Below are 18,037 nucleotides of genomic sequence, written 5' to 3'. Positions count from 1 at the left end.
GAAAGTGTTAGTGAGTGTTACTTCTATTATTTTCACTAAGGGACTGATGTGGCTGGGCTCCACCTACAGTGGTATGCATCTAGACTTGAGGAAGCATCAGGACTGGGTCCCCCATGAGAAAGCCCACCAACCTTTGGATATTCTCTAATTGCAGATCAAATCCTGCTACTACCTGCCTTGCTTTGTGACCTCCAAGAACGAGTGCCTCTGGACCGACATGCTCTCCAATTTCGGCTACCCTGGCTACCAGTCCAAACACTATGCCTGCATCCGGCAGAAGGGTGGCTACTGCAGCTGGTACAGAGGATGGGCGCCCCCGGACAAAAGCATCATCAATGCCACAGACCCCTGAGCACCAGACCCTGCCCCACCTCACCTCCCTCCCTTCCCGCTGAGCTTCCCTCGGACACTAACTCTTCCCAGATGATGACAATGACATTAGTGCCTGTTTTCTTGCAAATTTAGCACTTCGAACACTTAAGGAAAAGTCTATGCTGTCATATGGAGTTTATTTGGAACCATCCTCCTGGCCCCACACTACCCCTTCTTTTTGGCCTTGACATCACCCATTTCCACGTGGGAACTTTTGGTGCCATGCCAGAAAGAATGAGGAATGTACCCTCCTCTTCTTCGTGATAATATAATCTATTTTTTTAGGAAAACAAAAATCGAAAAACTACCCCATTTGGGCATTGTAACACCTACCCCTCTCTGTTCTTTCCCACCTCACCAACTCCCAGACCCTTCTCCCTTGGACCTTCTCCTCCACCCCAGTACATAAAAGACACAGACAAGGAAGTTGCTGAGAGGTCAACCGTTTCAGGATCAGTCCAGGGCAGCAAGCAGATAGACTCAAGGTACGCAGAAGATCTTATACACCAAGGAGATGCTACTGCATGTCCCAACCAGACTGCGTCTGTCTGTGTCTGCATGTAAGAGTGAGGGAGGGAAGGCAGAGATGGCAGGAGAGGGTCTGAGAGGATGCAGCACACACAGTTCCCCCAGGCCAGTGCTGCTGGGGTTGACCAGATGTTTCTGAGTCTGGAGCAAGCAGCCAGGCCAGAATAACAGAACTTTCTTAGTTGTTGAAGACTTAAACATCTGCCTGAGGTCAGGAGGCAATTTGCCTGCCTTGTACAAAAGCTCAGGTGAAAGACTGAGATGAATGTCTTTCCTCTCTCTATCTCCCACAAGACTTCCTCCTGGAAAACTCTTTGGTAGATTTGGCCAGGAGCTTGCCTTTATGTAAATTGGAGGAATACACACACCGTACACTATCCACAGATATAGCCAAGTAGACTTGGGTAGAGAATACTATTTCCAAAGTAGGGTTTAGATCACCTAGGGGGATGTGTTTGTATACACATTTGCATATACCCACACGGGGACATAAGCTAATTTTTTACAGGACACAGAATTCTGTTCAATGCTGTTAAATATGCCAGTAGTATAATCTCTTCTATTTTGTTGTCGTTGCTTGTTTGAAGAAAATCATGACATTCCAAGTTGACTTTTTTTTTTCATTTTAATTAAAATTTGAAACTCTGAACACCCTTGACATCCCTCTAACTGGGGTCAGCTGACCTCTGTCCCTCTCCTTTTCTCCTGCTTCATGTTTGGGGCCTTCATTTAACTGCCTTACTGGCTTGGCTCAGGTGGGAGATGAGAGTTAGTGTGGGTCAGAGGCCCCAGGCACAAGAGGGAAAGCTGCGAAGTGTCCTGCCTCAGCTAGATGGCCACTTTCCTGGGTTACGAGACAGCCTGCTCTTCTTCCCACAGCTCACTGGTGGGCAAACACCATCTCCTGAGGTCCTTACCTCATGGGATTAAAATCAGTGGTCACTGGGGAAGCCTGACTCTGCAATCAGCTGTAGGGATTTTGTTGTGTTTTTTTTTTTTTTTAAATAAAACTATATATAAGTTCTCTGATTAAATAAAATTATTTTAAGTTTAAGTATTGAAAGTGAGATGCCAAGTGTAGGTGATAAAGTATACTTTACAGAGTTGGGGGTGGTAGGTTGGTAACATTTAACATGATTGCTCTGTCTCTTTTGTCAGATTATGGGTATTTATCCTCCTAGTATTTGTGTCTTCAGTTCATTCCACTTTAGGAAACAGAGCTGCCAATTGAAACAGGAGAAAAAAGAAAAAAAGAAGCAGACAACACAGTGTAATGTCTTGCACACACACACACACACACACACACACACACATGCACAAATGCCCAGGCAAGGTGTTTGGCAGAACCCCTCAGTGGGAAGGCAGTACAGGCATCTGGCTTCCATAGGATTCATTTTATTATCTTGTATCTTTCACCTATGGTCATGCCATCTGGCAGGTGGAAAATGGGAGGCTTTGCCTTCTTAATGCAGCCATATAAGCAAAAGGAGCTGAGGTCAGCAGGCCAGAGGTTCTTAAGAAGTAAGCCCCAGCCTTGGTGTTCTGAGAATTTCTTGATTTCAACTTCAAAGTCTTCTAAGGTGGAACCCCTGGTCCAACTCACACAAGTGCCCTCCCACAAATGGACAACAGCATCCCCTCTATGAAGCATCAGTGATTCTTGGTCCCTGGTGGGGCCACCTCCACTCACACAAGGCGGGACCTGGGGTGAGGCCTGAACATGAGTCACCTGAAGTTTCCCTGCAGAAATGTTGTGGAACCACAGTTCCATCTGTCAGGCCCTGGCAAAGAGACAGCAGGTCCTGGGCAAAGAAAGGTCCTTTGCAAAGCGATGTTGGCAGAGGGCGGTTTTTGAGCTTTCTATAAGCTATAGCTTTGTTTATTTCACCTGTTCACTTACTGTATAATTTAAAGTCATTTATGTAGTTGAGACACTTCCGTATTTCAATCATATCGTGAACGTTTTATTTTGCTAAATCTTGTGTCATGTGTAGGCTTTAATATGTGTACATTGTGTTTAAGAGAAAAAAAAAATGGAACCCACATGCCGCCATTTTCCTGAATCAAATTCTACAGTGGAAATGAGGGTGAAATACTTCTACTGTGCAGGCAGCTCGACTGGCGAACTGGAGAAATGAGAAGGAACTAGCACTTGAGATTCATCTGTCCTCCTCCCTTTATCGGCATCCCAATGCTTTCTGGAGTAGCAAGAAGTACTTGCTATTTTCAAAAGAAAATGTCCTTGCTCTGTATCAACTGGCACTGGGCAGTCTGCTGGTCAGTCCTATTCTTCTTCCCCTTGATCTTTGACCACTCAATTGGGAAGCTATGATTTCTCCTAAAAATCCAGAGCTATGGGAGCTGTAATTCCAAACCTCTTGGCCTCATCTGGCCATCTCGTCTGCCTCCCTATCCACCTATCTAGAAAGCACTATACCCAGCCTCTCTCCTCTCAGACCTGTGCTCCATGTGCCTGGGTAGATAATACTGGAGACTTGTCCAGCTCCAGACCTGTCACCCAGCTCAAGACCTACATCATGGCAGTTTAGGTATAGCCCATGAGCACCAATTTTCATACGATGGTTCTTGAACAATTTAAGAAACAATTGGAACTCTGTCTCAGAGACACTGTGGCCCCCTGGGAGACAGTACCCTCCCCTGCCCTGGCCTTTCATTTTGTGTTCGATGGTCGCCAATATGGATTACCCCAAAATGGCACCTGAGTGTTTGGCTCCTGGCTACCGAAAGTAAAAATATCACTACAAAAGTTTCACACAAGGAAAACACTTTAAAAATCTGATGACAGATGCAAAACAAAATGTGGGAGTGTAGGGGAGATGGATATCAACAGCCTCCAAATTGGTTCTTGGGAGGTGTGAGGAGAGGAAGAACTTAAAGACCAGTTCCTGCTTTGAGGGGAGGGCTTCACAGATTCTCCCAGGCCCACACCTTTCCCTTTAGCCAGTCTGCTGTCCTGAGACCCAGAAGTGATGGAGAGAAACCAACCAGAGAAAACCCTGTCTGGAAGGAATGTATTTGTTGCTAAATTTTGTAGCACTGTTTACAGTTTTCCTCCATGTTATTTATGAATTTTATATTCCGTGAATGTATATTGTCTGTAATGTTGCATAATGTTCACTTTTTATAGTGTGTCCTTTATTCTAAACAGTAAAATGGTTTTATTTCTATCACACACCTGCAGTCTCTTGCCTCCTTATATCCTGACCACCACTGGGAGTAATATAGACAGTAGAGGGCCTTGGAAGCTGGTCCTGCCTGTCCTGGCTGCAGGCCCATGTATGTTCCCCTCCATTCATTCACTTCAACAGCCTGGACCCACCATGCTCTAGTCCTTTCCCAAGGCTGGAACAATTTCAAGAGTGGCATTGTAGATTTCCCTCTGAGTGCTAATCCTGGCCTGAGCTTGCTCCCTGATTCCACAGTCAAGGTTCTCCATAGCTCTACAGAATCTGGATCTCCATTTAATTAACTATTAGTAACCAGGGATTACAGAATACAGGTATTCTGTATACATGTATTCCCAGACCAGACATGGCTTTCCCCAGTTTCTTCCTAAGAATCTCACACCATGGAAGTGAGAGGGGAAGGCTGAAAATATCAGTGTCCGATGCCAAATGCTTGCCTGAAATTCCAAGTGTGGCTCAGTCTAGTGGGGAATGCCAGGAAATCAAGAGGTCCCACTCATTGGTGAGCTCCTCCCAGAGCTTACAGCTGGATCTATTATCCTCAATGGGCTGGGTTGGCTCCAGACCCCTCACCCAACTTTCATTCCATTGTTGACAATGTTCCAGGGTATAATGCCCCTATTTTAAACTATTCAACTTGTATCACCTATCATATGTCGGGGATAGCACTCTATACACATGAATACATTAAACTTCAAAAACCCAATGAGGTTGCCGCACTGTCCTCCATAGTTTCCAGCTGAGGAACCCAAGTCTCAAGTTAATTCATTGCTCAAGACTTAGTACACTGGCAGTCTAGGATTCAAACTCATTCTGGCTTGATGATAAACCTTGACTTTTCTCTACTGTGTTCATGCTTTGTTGGAATATGCCAGGTTCCACAAATCTTCATATTCTAAGCAGCACATCCTGGATTCTAAGACTCTTACCACATAAGATATAAGGGAAAGATAATCGATGGAAACCTTTTCACTTGTTTTGACTGTTTCTCCTCGGAGCTTGCATTCCTACCCATCAGTACCTCCAAACAGAATCGTCCAGGTCAGCAGTCTGAGCTTGGGATTCTACATCCAGGCCGCAGTCCCCATCTAGGACATTTGGATACCGTGTTAACTACCCTGTTCCCCGAGATTCACATTCCTCATGAGGCAAGCATGGGTCCATGGCCCAGCATTCCTTTGACCAGTTTAAGAAGACCACTAACCACACAAGCACACACATCACAGGCTATTTCCAGCTGCTCAAAACTCTTATGCCCAACTTCTTCTGGCTGTGGGATGGAGAACTCTCTACCCTGTTCAGAAAGATGTTAACCTTCCTACCCAGCTTCCTCCAAATGAGAGGCTTTACCATGTGCTCCAAGCTAAGCTCCAACCATTTCCCAGAGACAACCTCAGGTACATCCAAAAGTCAAAATGCAGAGAACATACAAAGAAACTTCCCTTTGATGATCAATACCAATAAAATATTACTGTTTTTATTGAGATGAGAGCTGAAACCAGGTTCTGTCCAGGGCTCAAGGGAAACAACTTCCAACTTTTGAAACATCTTTTATCTTTATTATCAAACTTTGTCTCCAAAATGCCAGCTCAAGTTGTCCCCAGATTTGCTGAAAATTCCCAATATCCCAAGGAATGCCATCCACCTTTGTCATTTACCCTGCTACCTGAAACTTCACCTAAAGTGTTGATTCTTTCCCTAGGAAAACCAGGCATTCCCACAGGACACCACAACCTCCTTAGAGCCCAGGTAGTCAGGGAGTGACCCCTTAGCTCACTCCTCCATCCAAAGGGATGGAAAACATGGACATCTGTGTTCATTCCGTATCATGAAGTTAATCAGAGTAAAAAAGGGCACTCACCATTGGCTTATGGTTGGGAAAGAATGTTTGTTCCACAAGAGGGAACTTCTCAGGACCCAAGGAATGGAAGATCTTAATGAGTTGAGAGAACTAGGAGAGAAGAAAAAAAGAGCACTGGTCAATCATTGTTATCCAGTATGGTGGAACCTCCCACTTGATCCCAGGCCTCAAGTAACTGACTTTTCTGAGCTGAGCTGCAGTAGTAGTCCCTGTTTACAAGATAAAAACCCGATTCTTTGGCCAGAAGTTCATCCTCTCAATCATCTGGTTGCATCAACCCTTCATTTCTTCCAGGCCATTGAGTTTAGCTCAATTACATTTAATGAGCATTTATTACACACTCAACATTTCACACAAGCACAATCTGCTGACATTCATGCCACAATCCCAGCCTGCAAAGCCTTTTTTTCTAGAGAGGTAGGACTATGTAACAGTTTATGGTGTAGACTATGGATTCAAATTCTCCACCACTTCCTAAATGTGTAGCCTAGAAAGCAAATCCATTCGTAAATGGAAAAAATAGGAGATCCAGTAATACACAATGTATGAATAGCTGCCCTTGGTCCCTGGGAGCACTCAAATGTTAGATCACAGCTAACACGTTGAACAACATGGATTTGAACTACACAGGAACACTTACATGTGGATTCTTTTCAGTGAACTATATTTAGTTCAGTGCTATAAATGTATTTTCTTTTCCTTATGGTTTTCTTAACAACATTTTCCCCTAGATTACTTTACTGTAAGAAAACAACATATAATACATGTATTATATGAAATTGTGTTAATTATTTATGTTATTAGTAGAGCTTCCAATCAACAATAGGCTATCAGTAGTTAGGTCCTGGGGGAGTCAATTGTTATACACAGATTTTCAACTGCACAGGGTGTTGGCACTCCAACTCATGCACTATTCAAGGGTCAACTCTATTTTTTCTGCTTTTACAACCACACTCATTTCCAATTGCTTGAGCTGCATCCCTTCCACACTTGACTCCTCTTGCTTCAGCACAGCCTTGTTTTGCCATAGAGGTAGCTACCATCTCTAGAGCTGGAGGGTAAGCTCCTGGAAGGCAGGTCTTGGACTTACATTTTCCTCAATTATGCCACCCCACTCAGCACCCTTGGGAGCTCACTTTGTGCTCAGTACTGTGCTTTAATATTTGCATAAGAAGATTAGCACAGGAGACCAGGCCTTGAGGGAAGATTGTGGGCAGGTGGCTGAGATAATAATGTCTTGCTGGAAGAAAGCAAGAGGATTGAGGGGCCTGGAAGAGGGACAGAGTAGGGCTCAGGATGATTCCCTGGAGCCGATGACACAAGAGAAGATGGAAGGGTACTCTAGGTGAGCAGTGAGAGTAGAGCCCTGGAGACACTCAGTGGCTATCACAGCTTTGATCTTGGGTATAGGGGACAGTGAGAGAGGATGACAGAGGGTTGGGACCATTGGGACAGACCATTGGGAGCCTTAAAGGCTGGAATAAGGAGCTTGGAATTTACCCAGAAAGCAAAAGGGAAATCCTAGTGGTCATAAGTGGAAAGGGCATGGTAAATTCTGATCAGGAAGAAGGAGTAAGCTACAATTTGGGGTCCAATGGCTAGAATGGGCGCTAAGTCTTACCCCAGACTGACTTGGAGTAACTCAACATTAATGGCTCAGACAGAGAGAATGCGTAACTTAAGAACTTTTTGCATCACACTAGAACTGGCCTGCAAACTCTTGGGGTACAGTCTGCAGGTATGATGCTACATTGAGTCCACCTAGAGGGTTTGAGGGAACTCAGAAATATGGGAAATGATGGGGGATCCCTCAGTTTAGAGAGAAGGATACTGAAGTCCAGAGAGAGAGGAAGTCTATGATCAAGCACATGCGTTTTGGAGATGCCCACCTCCAGTTTCCTCATACGTACAATGGAGATATTAGAAATACGTATTTATCAGGGTGTTTCTGAAGATCAAATATAGTATGTACATTAAGGGCTCAGCACAGGACACAGGGCTGATGAGTGGTAGCTGCTGCCATCACGATATCCATGTGGAAAAACAAGGGGGTGTGGGCTAATACTATCTAAGACCCTTCCAGACAGTGGCATCAAATCTGGGATGCTATAAGCCAAAAATCTCAGGGTAGAATGAGAAAGAGACCGGAACCATGAAAATAGTGGTTAAAAATTCTCCACATCTACTAAATTAATCTATATATTCATTCAACAAATACTGAGTGCCAACTCTGCAGAGACCTTGATGGCATCCAATATTTATTGAATGAATATAATAACTGTCCCATGTATTGAGTGTATGCTTTGTGTCAGCCAAATGTATTCACTCATAACCCTACCAGAATGACCTTATTATTATCAACATTTACAAATATGGAAAATAATTTCAGAAGGGTTAAGCAAATTGCTCAAGATGACACAGCTCATAAACCGAGGCTCCTGAAACTAGCCAGTCTGGCTCCATAACCCATGTCCTCAACCACTGTCCTACCACCAAGAGATCAAGCAGAGGGAAACAAGAGACAAGATGGCTAGAGCTCCACAGAGCACATTGTACATATCCCCAGCCTCCACCTTCCCTATCTCCCTTCCCTGCTTTATCTTCTCTCTTGGCACTTATATGACATATTACATATTTGGCAATTTATTAATATACTTACTGTATGTGCCTCTGATCACTAGAATATAAGATGCATGGGTCAGGGACTTTGGTCTGATCTACTCACTGCCATGTTCCTAGGACTAAGAACAGTGCCTGGAACATAGTGGGTGCTGAATAAATATTTGTTGAGTGAATGAATTACTTCTGGTAGGAAGACAAACAATACACAAAAGAATGGATAAATATATCCTTCTAGATGGAAATAAGTATTGGGGGGAAAATTAAGCAGGGAAGGGAACTGAGAGTATTGGGGGGAATAGAGGGGTGGTATCCTAGGAAAAGCCTCTCTTACATGTAACATTTGAATGGAGACTCAGATAAATAAAAGGATGAATGAAATTTATGAATACAAAGGAGAGAAAATAAAGTCTTGGGATTTGGGGAGATATGGCTTCAGGTTCTGATTTCATCCCTCATAGTTTACATGACCCTGGGTGAGTTCCTTAGCTGCTCTGAAGCTGAGCTTCTTTTTCTTTCAAATGGAGTAATGATGTCCACTTCACATGATAGCAATAGTTTGAGCACCAGGCAGCACAAGACCTACTTGAGGCCTCCATGCTGGAGGATGGGCCTATTTCAGGGCTGGGAGACTACCCACTGCCAAACCCCTACCCCACTCTAGGTCAGCCTGGACCATCACCTACCACCCAGGGCTTGCTGCAGAAGTTGTAGACGGAGTAGAGAGAGTTGACAGCAGGCAACCCTCCATACTGGAGGCCAATGACCAGGCTTCGGTAGTCTTCACCCAGGGCCATGCTGTAGGCATGCTGACGGACCAGGATGAAGTCTGGCTTGAAGGATCTGCAAAGAGAAGTGCCCGCAGCAGTGTTACTACATGAGGCATTGCTGAAACACCAGGGCATCGGATCACAGCCTACAGGGGATAGCAATGACCTGGCATGGGTGCTGCCAACCCAGCAACCTCAGTTCAGAATGTGGATGGGGTGGGGGAGTGTGGATGGGGACAGTCAGATGCAAACGCACAGCAGCTACAAAATGGAAGGGCTGAAAAGAACTCATATTTTATTCATTTTCTCTTTTAGGTGGTTTTTTAGATTTTCTAGATTGAACAAATATTCATTTATTATCAGAGGAAAATGTGAATGCACCTCCATTTTATTAGGCAGCACCTATTACCTTACTGAACTCTCATAACTGCCCAAGAACGTGGGCAATGCTGCCAGAAATTCCATTTTACAGAGGAGCACTGATAAAGGAAATTTTCAACTTTCAATGTTTGTGCGCCCTGCTCCTCAACTCCCAGGGAAGCTATACTCCAACATTTACCAAGGTCAAAATGACTCAGCAAAACCTCAAAGCACAGGCTCTATGTCTGCCCCAAGCGCGCATGGTGTATATCTGCTTTGTTAAAGAAAATAACCAAAAAGGAACATTCTGAACACAAAGATAAGAAAAAGTAAGAAACTTCCCTGGTTCTAGTAAGATTCAAGTCACACAGCCTTGCAAATATTAGAAACTTAAGATAAGGCCTGCAAATTTCTGAAATGTTCTTTGTCTAATAATTTGCAACTTTTTATGCAAAATATATATAAACCTACATCAAATGTTCCCTTACCAGAACACTCTCTTCTTTGTGAAGATTGTGTATACTCTTGGGCTTGAATAACTCTTTTTTTTTATTCCAAAATTTGTTCATTTTGTGTCAACAGCACCCAGAGGCTCATAAAGATTAAGTCACTTGCTCAAAAAGACATGCTGCAGGTACACGACAGGTTCAGATATGTGTAGCCTCATGGCCCTAATTCTCAACTACCATGCATCATGGTATGTATATATACATATTATATATGTATATTATATATACATATGTGTACATTCATATATAATCTGTTTATTTCAAACATGTCTTGTCTCTTTTAAGTAGCAGCCTCTGGAAAGCAGCAAGAATATTAATGTGCCAAGAACATGGCAGTCTCTTTGCTGGGCCCCTTTGGAGACCCGATACTGATTAGTATTCACAAGCAGACAAAGGTAAGGTTGGGACGATGTCCCCACTTTGTAGATGGGAACACACAGCCCAGAGAAGTTACAAACTTCCCCAAGTCACAAAGCTGGGAAGCAGGAGAGCCATGTGTGAACTCGGGTGATCATTCCAAGTCCATATTGTCTTCCTCCATCACATGGCTCCAGGGGAATGAATTCATACACTCTTTTACTTGCACTGCCAAGGATCCATCTATTTCTAGATTCCTTCCTTCTAGGTCACACAAGAAAATCGGCTTTACAGTGCATAGGTGGTTTATCCTTAAAATGGTATGATATACTTGGCTCATCCTGAGTTAGACACTTAGCTTCAAATAAACTATTTTTCTTGAAATAATTCAAATTCAAGTTAAAATAACTGTCAAACAGAAAGGACTTGCCCCATTGGAGACAGAAGGAAAGAATGAGCTGCAGGTGCAGATACTTCTCAAATTGGTATGAGCTTGGGTCTCCTTGTACACCTCAGGGTCTGGTGCCAGGGGAGCAGTGGTGAAATAAGTACATGTTGAAGGAATGAATGATGTACATGAACATCACCCTCTTATCCCTAAAGGAAATGGTAAAGTTCTCCCCCATGGAGCTGTAACTCATTCCAGGGAACAAGGTGGATGGAAACCTGTTGGGTATGGCTGACACTGTGGTCACGGAGATGGTCAATCATGTCACTCTGTAGTTAGGGTCGGAGTTGGGTTAGAAGCTTGGAATTATTATGTCTATATCCTTATTGCATTCTTAGAGCTGAACCAGTCCAACTAATGTGTTTTACAGACAGGGAAACTGAAGCCCATAGCAAGGCAGTGATGTGTCCCAGGCAAAACCATGCCAGAGCACGTCACACCCAGGTCTCTCCTCTGGCTTTCCTGCTCTTTGTGTTCCAATTTGCTGGCTCTTACAGCAATAGAGAAAGAAGAGAGGAAGAGGCAAGTGGTGTGTTTCTAATTGGGAACTGATGACGACAGCACTCACAAAATATAACTATTTTCTGCTATTACCTGATTTTAAAAGCAATGTATGTTTGCCGTGTAAAAGGAAAAAAAGCTTCGAAAACACAAAAAAGTAAACAAAATTACCTGTAATTCTCAACCAGAGAAAATCCCTAATAACCTATCATATGTCTCCTTATATGTACTCTACAATCTGATTATCTATTTTTAATGTATATGATGTACATTCATACTCATAATTGATTTCATGCTTTCTATTTTCCAAATAATATTTTAGTGTGAGCATTTCTCTACAAAATATCTTCAAATCTTCAAAATATCTTCAAAAATATTGCTTCTTACAGCCACCCAACAATCTACTGAATGGATATACCATTATGAAGTCAACTTGTCATCCACTATTATCAAGTAGGCTGTTTCCAACACTTCACACATGTACATGTTTGCACACAAATCAATGAATTCCTTTTTAACTATTTCCTTAAGATAGATTTTTAAGAAGTGAGATTACTGGTTTAAGGGGTATGAATTTTTTTTTTTAATACCCAAACATGTCCCCCTTTCTAAAGACCTCAGCCGCCAGTTGCACATGACAGTGTCCACATCACTATGGCTTCCCCAGCATAGCAGACACTTTTTTAATTTGATAAGTAACTTCCCCCAAGATACCCTATATCCCCACTGCTATTTTAATTTGCATTTCTGTGACTTTAGTGAGCTTGAGTACTTTCATTAACAATGTGCATTTTCTGTTCTGTAAAATTCTGCTCACAGAGCTCTGTGTATAGGGTGCTGTCCTTTATCATACTGTCCTGTATGGCAATATTTTTACTAGTTGTTTGTTTCTCCTTCCTTTTTTATGGCTATGCATCTTCAAAAAACCATATAAACACATTTTTCATTCCCTCCTAGTCAAATCTATCAGTCTTTCCCTTTTGATTTCTCTCTCTGCTTTGATGATCAGAGGGTCCTCCAGGCCCCTGGGTCTCACAATGAGACAGCCCTTACTCGCAACGTGTGGCTTCCCCCACAGAAAACAGCGGTGGCAAACCTGGTGTCTCACTGGGGGTAACTCCATTCTGCCCCAGGAGGAAATAATTAAAGTTTTCACGCTGGCTAGCCTGCTAGGTTTTCAGTGTTTGGGGAGAACTCATAAGAAAGACACAGCCTAGGGGGAAAATCTGGCTATCTAGAAAAAGAGGGAGCCCTTCCAAGATATCGTCCAAGAGAAGTATCTGAGGACCTGTGCTGGGATGGCCCCATTCCAGTCCCAGATATTATGATGTGCTTTCTCTCCAGGACTTCAAGAACTCACCTCTAAATTGGAATCTTTCTAATTCTTTGAAATAAAAGTAGTAGTCACCCCCTCTTTGTCTTTAAGGATTTGGCAATCTACCTCAAGATGCTATGTTCAAAGTGCTCTTTTTCAAAATTCTACAGCCCTTCCCTGCTTAAAAACCCCTTCTAGGCTTCCTCTTTCTGACAGCATATCCTAGGCTCCTTACCATGGTAACAAGACCCCTGCCCACCTCTCTATCCTCATTTTTTACTTTCCTCCCTCCCTTACCTCCACTGAGCCACACTGACACCTTCTCTTCCTCTAACTCTCTCCTGCCGCTCTTCCCCAAAAGATGCCCAGGGGGCCTCATCCTTATCACTTACTCATTAGCTTAGGTTCATTTCCACAAAGATACTGATCTTGGTCTCTCTATTGAAATTTGCGTCAAACCCCATATTGTCCTACTTTCCTTTCTTCACAGCAGTTGTGGCAATTTTGTTTATCCGGTTTATCTACTTAGTTTTTTCTTATCTGTCTCTTCCCACTGAAGATGACAGCCCAATGAGAACAGAAGATCTGCCTGTCTTGAACAAAATAGAGCATACCAATGTTGTTAAATGGATGACCAAGTTAATGAACGCATGTGTAAATGAGGAAATAAATGAATGGGCAAGAAGTGAAATGACCACTGGAAAAATGAAGGACCTCTCTACCTGTACTCCTAGAGAAGAGAACTGGTGCTGATAGAGTTGTCAGGATGCATCATGTGACCAGGGGCTACCTTACAAGGGAAGATGCTCTGTATTCTTGGAGATATATTAACATTATCAAGAAAGTTTTAACCCTAGGGAATTCAAGATGGACCCCATGACCTCTTCAGATTCTCAAGTATAATATGTGAAAAATAAACACTTTCTATGAGTGATAAACCTGTGCAAACCAGGCACATATTACAGTTCAAATGCTACCACTCACTGCTGCAAAAAATGCACAGGGTCCTTCCTGACAGTCTGTGATAGGAAGGATTTGCAAGGAATGCAGAAAAATTAGTACCTTGAACCAAGTGACCAGTGGCATGAAGTCCCTCCCTCCATACCCAGCACCCCAGCTTCTCTATTCAGTCGGGGAATGGCCAAGTCCTAATATTATTCCAACATCCAAGGATGTGGCCACCAGCAATTCTTAGGTCCTGGCAGTGGTCCAAGCACCCTGGGAGAGGCTGGAGACTTTGAGATGACAGGGACATGATCCCTGTTTTTAGGATACTCACAATCCAAAAGGAGTTGGGTGCAGTTCCAAAGGACTAGGACTTACAAAGTGCCACAGTGAGTAAGTGAAATAATAGGAGCATGTAGAAAATTCAAAGATTTGGTGGACCAAAGATGTATTCATCTCTGTCTGGGGGTCAGTGGGGGGTCAGCGTATGCTGGAAGGCTTGGGTCTTGAAGAAAGAGTTGGGGTTTGTCATTTGGGCAAGGTTTTGGAGGTGTTCCAGGTAGAGGGAATGGCCCCTGTCTCCATCTTTTTCTTCTGAGTTATATGACCTATTAAGTTCCCTTTGTTGTCTACACTGGTGAATTGGGTCAGTTGCTTGCCATTACTTTTGCTCTGACTGATAATGGGAAGAAGTGGCAAAATCTGCAGTTGGTTAGAGGAGTATAAGGCTACTGGAGTATAACATCTGAAGTGGTGGCAAGAGATGAGGCTGGGTAAGAAATCCCAACAGCTCTCATGAGCCTCTTCCTGCGTCCTTGTCTCCACAGTCCCACTGGGTCCAAGCCCTGTGTCTTTCATGCCTGGGCAAGAAGGCTGCCTTCAATATCGCACATCCTGGCTGGAGCCTATACCTGGGTTTTCTTGTACTTTCAGCTTTAAAGATGAGCTATGTTATTTGCATTCCTGATTCCAGATCTGACTGGCTGTCAGCATTGAAGAGGAAATCAAGGACAACATATAATTAAATGGTAGAGATGGGATAGGTGATGCAGTGCCGGAGATTACGGGGTGCATCAGGGAGTGTCAAGAGACAGGCAGCCGAGGGCTGAGTGACTTTTAACCATCAGAGAAGTGTAATGACTCCTTCAAATATGCAGAAGCCTGTGGTAGCAAGAACAGATCTTGGCTGGGCTTCGCCTGGGACATAAGTTAATAAGCAGAAGCCTCATTATTCTCAGCCACTTGACTGCAATTTTGTAATGGTCCCTTGTTCCCCCCAAGAGTCAGAATGACAACAGGTGGGGATGCTGCTGTTTTGGATCACATGTTGACCCATCACACCAGATCTGACCCCAGCCGTGCCTGGGGAGGCTCCAGGCTTTCTGACATTGGTGTCTACCAGCAGAGAGGCTTCTGGTTTCTTCTGAAGCATCTCCACACTTCTTGAACCTTCTCCATCTCCCTCCATGTCTGAAAATTCAACCCAGAGAAAGGAGACCAAGAGAAATGAGCACGGATGAGAAGAAGGGAGGAGATCAAAACACTGCAATGGTCTCCATGCTCCTGAAGGCTTATGGATGACTGTCCTGCGACAAGGATAAAACAGAGGAGATTGTGTACACTTTGCAGACGGAGGGCCATATGGAAGGGCTTTGGGAATTAGGGATGCTTCCCGCCAGCCTGAGGACTGCAAGAAATTAGTCCAGGCTGAAAAGAAATTAGGTGGCAGCCAACCAAGAGTCTGGCAAGGAGCGGCCAACAGGATGCTGCAGTGAGGCCTGTGGGGCCTGCACAGCGGCTGCCAGCTGCACGGCATGATGACGGTGGGGAAGGGGGCCCATTGGGTGTATGGATGGCTGGGCTCTCTGAAGAATCAGGGGCCCCTTTTGTGAACCATCAGGAGGTTAATAAAACACAGACATGACTTGCTGGAGGAAGGAGGCTTCCTCATCTCCCTTCTCAAGTCTCAAGAATCTTCCATCTCTCTGTCCTAGTCTCTTCCTTCCCTTTCATTTCGGAGAAGGAGTCCTCACTGCTCTATCCTCTTCTTCCATCACTCTGGAGATCCCACATGTTGTGAATTACACTGTGCCCCCCAAAAAGATACACCAAAGTCTTACTCCCTGCTGGGGGTGAAAGTGACTTTATTTGGGAATAGGTCTTTGCAGATTTAATCAAGTCAAGGTGAGGTCATACTGGAGTAGACTGAATCCTCATCCCATGACTGGTGTCTTAAGAGGAAAAGGGAAATTTGGATACTGACACACAGGAAGAGTAGAATGCCATGTGCCAAAGGAACCAAAGATTGAAGTGATAGGTCTCCACCCCAAGGAATGCCAAGAACTGCTGGCAACCACAAGAAACTGGCAAAAGGCAAGGAAGGAGTCACCTGCATCACTGAGAAGGGGGTGTGGCCCTGACCACACCTTGATCACAGACTCACAGCCTCCAGAACTGTGCAAGACCACATTTCTCTTGCTTGTCACCCAGCCTGTGGTGCTCGGCCACAGCAGCCTGTGGTCACGAGTACACTGCACACCTAGGCAGCATTTCCTCCTCCTAGCCACCTTCAGAGCTTCCTGGCTTTCTTTGCTCTTGTATGTGGCTCCCTACAGCTGCCTCCCCACTTCCCAAGACACAACCCCCACCCCAACAATAAAGAAACTTCTGCTTTAAGGCTGAGAATGAATTGCTGGTTAAGGAATGTTTGTATGTACATGGAAGAATTAACAAATCAACACATTGATAAATGCAAGGAGATGTATTTGGAAGGATGTTTACCAAAATGCTAACTTGGTTATCTCTGAAGGGTGGGATGGAAAATGGGGGTTATTGTATTCTTCAGACTTTTTGGTATTATCTGCATTAAAAAAAAAGGAGGGGGAAGCACAGCTCATTTCTATAACCAGGAAAAAACAATGAGGTTATCTTCATTTTGGAAAAAAATGACACATATAACAATGATGTAATATCATGGAAAATGCTTATGGGACAATTTCATGTGACATAAAACAATGGAAAAGGGAACACAGTAAAAATGATGGTCCTGGAAGAAGAGATGGAAAATTCCTAATTTGTTAAGGTGGTGAGACTGCTGGTGATTTCTTTTGTTTTGAAAATTTCCATTGACCAAGTTGACCCTTGAACAGCATGGGTTTGAACTGCTCAGGCCCACTCATACTCAGATTTTTTTTTAATAAACATAGTACAGTAATATAAATGTATTTTCTCTTCCTTAGGATTTCTTTAATAATATTTTCTCTAATTTACTTTACTGTAAGAATATAGATAAACATAGTACACAAAGTAGGTGTTAACTGACTGTTTATATTATTGATAAGGCTTCTCATCAACTGGAGGGTATTAGTATTTAAGTTCTGGGAGAGTTGGAGGTTATATATACGAATTTTTGGCTGTGCAGGGGATCAGCGCCCCTAATAACTTCTATGTTCAAGGGTCAACTATAATATAGTTCGAGCATTAACCAAAACTTTAGGTTGGCATTGATAAATGAATGTGAAGCAAGGTCTTCTACTTGGCCTGGTGGCCATATACTTAGCCTCTGGTTCCTTCCACTGCTACAACTGTTGGGCAGGGCAGTCTATGCCTGATGTCCCAATTCCCATGTACTTATCTCCACAAGTTTCTGCATCGGGCTCAGCCTCCTCTTCACCTCTCTGAAATCACACTGAGGTCACTCTAAAATGCCAAACCGAGATGCAATGACCTCTTCTATGTCCTCACTTTCCCTGATTTCTAATAATAGCTAACATACCAAGAGCCTCTATTCCAAGCCCTCTATATATCGTCATTGATTTAAGTCTGACAGCAGGTGTTATCATCCCCATTTTTCAGAGAAGGAAACTTGAGGCACAGAGTAGTTGAGAAACTTGCCCAAGTCACACATCTGTTGGTGATGTAACCATGAGTCAAATCTGATAGCCTCCTGGCTCTAGAGAAGGGTTTCCCAATCTCTGCATTATTGATATTTAGAGCTGAATAATTCTTTGTTGGGGGGAGGGGACGTCCTGTGTATTGCACAGTATCAGGAACATCCCTGGCTGCTACCCACTAAACGCAATAGCACCCCATCTCCTGTTGTGAGAACCCACAATGTCTGGAGACATTGTCAAGAGTCCTCTGGGCACCAAATCTCTCCCAGTGGTGAACCCCTGCTGGCAGCATGATCTTTGTCTTCCCCTCCCAAACACTTGCTCTCTGCCTCAAAGACACCCTCTCCTCTTGT

The 18,037-nt window shown here is 43.7% G+C and overlaps 2 protein-coding genes across 4 annotated transcripts in view; one reads left to right on the top strand and one right to left on the bottom strand.

Annotated features, from left to right (window-relative positions):
* The window catches only part of TIMP3 (TIMP metallopeptidase inhibitor 3), a 56,751-nt gene extending 52,658 nt beyond the window's left edge, over positions 1–4,093 (top strand). Inside the window, exon 5 of the mRNA XM_044228492.1 lies at positions 155–4,093. Within this exon, the coding sequence (XP_044084427.1) occupies positions 155–352 (198 nt within the window). The 3' untranslated portion in view covers positions 353–4,093. The remainder of the gene's footprint in view (positions 1–154) is intronic.
* SYN3 (synapsin III) overlaps positions 1–18,037 on the bottom strand; it is a 458,389-nt gene that overhangs the window by 300,089 nt on the left and 140,263 nt on the right. For all 3 annotated transcript variants that reach the window (XR_006381392.1, XM_044228488.1, XM_044228489.1), the window contains exons 5-6: positions 9,273–9,429; positions 5,968–6,057 (exon numbers count right to left, since the gene is read on the bottom strand). Coding sequence is in view for 2 of the 3 variants with exons in the window: in XM_044228488.1 (XP_044084423.1) it covers positions 5,968–6,057; positions 9,273–9,429 (247 nt within the window). In the remaining variant the exon portion in view is untranslated. The remainder of the gene's footprint in view (positions 1–5,967; positions 6,058–9,272; positions 9,430–18,037) is intronic.

The sequence above is a fragment of the Neovison vison genome, chromosome 12 (genome assembly GCF_020171115.1).
Source record: "Neovison vison isolate M4711 chromosome 12, ASM_NN_V1, whole genome shotgun sequence".
Taxonomy (NCBI): domain Eukaryota; kingdom Metazoa; phylum Chordata; class Mammalia; order Carnivora; family Mustelidae; genus Neogale; species Neogale vison.
This window is presented reverse-complemented; position numbering and strand designations above follow the sequence as displayed.